General features: G+C 36.1%; 1 protein-coding gene across 3 annotated transcripts in view; it reads left to right on the top strand.

Annotated features, from left to right (window-relative positions):
- Nucleotides 1–4,997, top strand: part of LRRC7 (leucine rich repeat containing 7) — a 290,296-nt gene that overhangs the window by 48,547 nt on the left and 236,752 nt on the right. For all 3 annotated transcript variants that reach the window (XM_019528410.1, XM_019528409.1, XM_019528408.1), the window contains exon 3: nt 4,311–4,389. In XM_019528410.1, coding sequence (XP_019383955.1) covers nt 4,311–4,389 — 79 coding nt within the window. The remainder of the gene's footprint in view (nt 1–4,310; nt 4,390–4,997) is intronic.

The raw sequence follows: 4,997 nt of genomic DNA, 5'->3' as shown, positions 1-4,997 counted from the left end.
CTGCTCTAAGTATGCTACATCCCTTTAGTGAATTTATCAAACTCCATGTTAAAACTTATTGTCTTCACTACTCCTATATGGCAGCTGTTCCAGAGCCTCACTGTTTGGTGGTTAGAATCCTTCTAACATCCAGCCTAAATTTATTCATGGAGTTTATTACAGGAGAAGGAAAACTCTTGGCGTATTATTGTATTTATTCTTGTGCCATGTTGTCCTTTCACTTAAGTTACTCTTTTCTCTTGCTGGTATTTACTCTGATAATTAATTTATAAAAAATAATTGTATCCCCTTCCTTTTTATAGGCTAACGATGACAAATTCTTTTACCTACTTCTTGTAAGATAGACTTTCAGATCCCCTGATCATCCTATTAGCCCTTTTTCTCAGCTGTTCCATTTTGAATTCCTGTTTCATGAACATGGGGAACCAGAATTATAAGCAGATTTACCAGTGGTTATACAAAAAATAATGTTTCCTGTTTCTGTTGAAGTGTGATTGCATTTAACTCTTTCATGGCTGTGTCACTTTGGTTGCTTATATTCATTCTGACATCAACTAATATGCCAAGAGTTTGCCTTCTCCTGTAATTCAAACTGATGAATCCCAGGTTATAACAGAAATTCCTGTTAGTAGTCCTTAAGAGTATGACCTTGCACTTTTATACTTTAATCTCATTTCTCTAACTGCAATCCTTAAGGTCATATGGTAGTTACTCTTTTAGCACAACCTATTGTTTCCTTTTAGACAGATCTTTGCCCAACTCAGTTTCTGTACTAATCCCCATATTCTCCAGTTTAGCCAATAGTTTCTATATAACCCTATACTGAGGGCTTTACTAAAGTCCAGGCAGTTTAAAGAATTTCTCTTGCATGGAAAATGAGTTACTATATAGAAAAGACTACTTGGTTTGTCTGGCACAATTTCCTTTTGGTGTATCCATTTTGCATTTTTGCCCATTCTACAGTTAACAATAATGACTGAAATACTTTCAGGTCCAAACCTCACTCTAAAGAAAATATGGTTATATGCCTGATCAACTTAAATAAAATAAAATAAATACAGAATTGTGACCAGGACGTTTTTACGTGTCAAATTAAGAGATTAAGTTAAAAACAATGGCAAGTCAGAAAGAGTGGACCATTAAAATAGAGATTAGGAGTAAAAATTTCAAAACTACTCAAAAGATTTAGGAATTTGTCCCATTTTCAAGTGACTTAAACATTTGGGGCACATCCACATGAGCATGCACGTGCCTCTTGCAGTGTCTCAAGCCCCTTTGAGACACTGCAAGACCCATGTGCGGGAACAAAAAAACATTTCCCGCGCTGCATATTTACAGTGTGGACTCAAAATTTGGTACTTGGATATCCAGGTACCAAAATAAAATCCGGATGAAAAAAGTAGACTGTGCCCTGAGGCAGCTGGAGGCTCGGGTCCTCCACCAAGCGACTCTGGTAGCTAGCCAGAGTGTCTCTATGGCTGGCCCTTGCACAGGTGCTGAAGCATGCTGCCTGCCCGTGCAGGCTTCAGGGACCCACATGCAATGGCTTCATGCCAGGTAAGTGCTGGGGGGGCTAGAGGAGGAGACCATGGGGTCCCCCTGCCCGGCCCCAAACTGCTTTGAGCTGCAGCAAGAGGCACGTGTGGGCTCATCTGGATGCGCCATTAGGAGCTTATACTGGGAGCCTTAAATCAATGGGCTACACTGACAAAAATATTTAAGCATTTTAGGCCTGTAGAAACCTGATGGGGCTTACCCTCCTGTTGGCTATAATGGGAGTTTGGTGCTTCCTTGGGAGCCTTTCTAAAACCCACTAGGCACTTATCTACATCTCTAGGCACCTTTTAAAATCTATAATGAAGTGCCAGTCTCTTTTGAAAATAAGACTTAGGACAGGTCTGTATGATGCAACATTTTGTTCCTCAGATGTACCTGAGATTATTTTCAATATTGGAAGCTTTAAGACTTACCATACCCTGCTTTGCATTAACAGAGCTTATTTAGAACTAGTTTGGCTACATCTGCATGGCAGTGCATTGTGGCTTGTAGGCATACCCTTAGATGCTTTTGAAAAGTATCCAAGGACAAGGCTAGGGACTATCAGGATAATAAGCAGGCAACAGAGTGAACAAATAGAAAGACAAGAAATTCAAAAATAAATTAACAGCAGCAGTAGTAGTCAGTCAAAAATAAATCTCTCTAATTCTGTAAGCAAATAGAAATCCACTAAATGCCATATTTTAACATAATATGTCAGATACAGACATCTTATTTTCTCATCCCAAAAATAAAGTTTATAATTAGTTTGGAAATAGGTTATGCTGTTCTTTAAAAAAGGAAATGAGCTAGAGAAACTACTTGTTTTCATTAACAGTCTAGAACTGTGTGTAGATGACATGGCTACTAGGCATGGTAGTTATTTTTTGTGTTAATATTCTTTAAGAGACTTTACATCGGAGTTTCAGTCATGCATCAGGTTATTTCATGCACTTCACAGATTAAACAACCAACCACTATTATCATGTCATGTCTAATAAAAAAAAAAGTAATTTAAAGTAATGTCTTACAAGTCTTAGAATACAGACAATTTTCATACTGATAGAGACAGACAGATAAAGAATTTAGCATATGTTAGCATCTTAACTAGTTAAATCCTAGAAGAAGCTTACTTCTAAAATCTGTTTCTTTAGGGAGACTTCTCTTAGCTGCTAGTAAATTGTGTGCTTTTCTGCTTGCACATATAGGCATACCTGAAAATCTTCTGACCCTGCCATGATTGTGATTTTTATGGGACATCTTCTGCTCTCGGTATTTATAGAAAGCCAGGTTGCAACTGCCGTCAGTGAGAATTGTGAACAAGGAATGATGGCAGGGTGTGATGCTGCAAATGTTTTTCATAGTTCTGCCATTTCAGGAATACATGAAGATGCTGTGTAGACCTTTGACTAGCTTTTTCTAATGCTACTTTCTGAGTTTTCACTCAGAGATTAAACTAAGCACATTTTTGTCACTTTCATGTGTAAGGAGCAAATTTCACTCTTGTATCACATACCAGTATTTAAATGCATAAGTAACCTATATTGCTTCCACAGTACAATTGTGGGTTTGAAGGAAAAGGGGTAAAAATTTTGTCTTTCCCATTTTTATGAAGAAACCCAGTAAAAGGAGACAGCATTTATGTTGTTTTTGCCTTGACTTACATTCAGGGAAAATTTAACAGTTGTATTTTGACACAGGTATCAAAACCTAGGTTTGTTATGTCACCTTTTCATATTCCAGAACAATATCAGTTTTATGGATCCATAATCTGGTTGTATAGTTAATGTATCTTTATATTATTATTTTCATGGTCATTCAGCCCTTGTTGAGAAATACGTTTTCTTGCTTAAAAAGTCAAATTTTAGTTAGTTCAGTCATGTTCTCTAGGTATATAGTCATTGTCATGGATTCCAAAAAAGGAATTGCTTACTATTTAGAATTTTGAATTGGTTCAGTTTAGTTTGACTAAAACTATATCAATTGGTTTCGTTGGCTATCTTAACACACATATGTATTACCACACTGTAAGTATGAGCAGTTCATTTCTTGATGACTACAATTGATATTTACATTAGTACAGATCATTGGAAACCACTTATTTCTTTTGGTTTTTCCTAAGATTTGTGCATCTATCAACTTTGGTAGTGAGAATTTATTTGAACTGATAGGAGTAAAATTAGGCAGGTGATCTTTTTGGTAGGCTGATGTCTGTGCTATAGGTATCCTCGCTCACTGATTAGACTTTATTCAATCTTACTTATTGAATTGACCTTGAACATTTTTCTGTGCACCATGTGTCTTCTGGTAGTTCAATCTAAAAATGATTATCTTGTCATTGATTGAATGGACATGACACTAATCTTGCAAAGCAGTTGTGGTTTTCCTTGAGTGAAAAATATTTAGCTGAAACTTTAGGATGCAAACTACTCATCTTATATATTCATAACCAAGACTTTCAATGTTAATATTTCCTCAAATCTCATATTTTAATCAGATTGTTACAGTCACAACATAAAGACGAAACACTTTTGATAAGACTACATACATTGCACTCATCACTGGGTTCAGTGGGAGCTCTGTTAGTTGTTGTCAACTTTGTAGTTGTCAACTTGGATGCTACATTTTTCAGATGGATTTCTCAAAAAAAACTTTGTCCAAAGAATGGAATAGGAAGTATGAGTTTTAGTGCCTGATTAGTGCTGCAAAACAAGTTCAGCGACTTTTCACAAAATGTCTTCATAATACCTTTTCATTTTTGTGTTTAATTTTAGGAGTTCAAGATTTTCCAGAAAATATAAAGTGTTGTAAGTGTTTAACAATTATTGAAGCCAGTGTCAATCCAGTTTCTAAGTGAGTATCAATAACTAGTACTGCATTTTATATTTTATCAATGAAGAAAGTTTGTACTAGTGAAAGTAAAAGTGCAATGCAAAGTTAATGTGCAAAATGTATTTGTATATTTATATATGTGTCTATATTTGTAAAGTGTAGGACCCCAAATGATTAAGATTGAAATTCACCAGCATTTAAGAATTTGTGCAAAGCCTTCTGCATCATTCAGAACTTGCACTGCCTTTATGCACACAGCTGGTGGCAGGGCAGGTCAAGGTTAGGATCTACTGGATCTCTGTTTCTGGCAAGAAGTTAGAATAACAGCTGCAGAGAGACTGCCACAACTCCATGACTCTTCTCTCAGAGATGGGAGGAGGGCTAATTCACTTCCATGAGCCTCCATTTAATTTCCTTTACAAATTCTATTTATTCTGGATTTTTGGTGAAAGGGGTAAATTTCACCTTAATATAGTATATGTGCCGTGTGCATTCCAAAAATAAAAATAGTTACATTTCCAGTTTTGCCTAAAATATTTGAAAGAAATCTTTTTAATTACCTTTTCACATCCCCAGTACTGCGAAGAGTTACGTTTTAAACTTCGGCAGATGTTTTAAACTTCTGCATT

Source organism: Gavialis gangeticus, unplaced genomic scaffold, assembly GCF_001723915.1.
Source record: "Gavialis gangeticus isolate Ggan-Ray unplaced genomic scaffold, GavGan_comp1, whole genome shotgun sequence".
Taxonomy (NCBI): Eukaryota; Metazoa; Chordata; order Crocodylia; family Gavialidae; genus Gavialis; species Gavialis gangeticus.
Note: the sequence above shows the minus strand (reverse complement) of the source record. Positions and strands in the feature narration are given on the sequence as shown.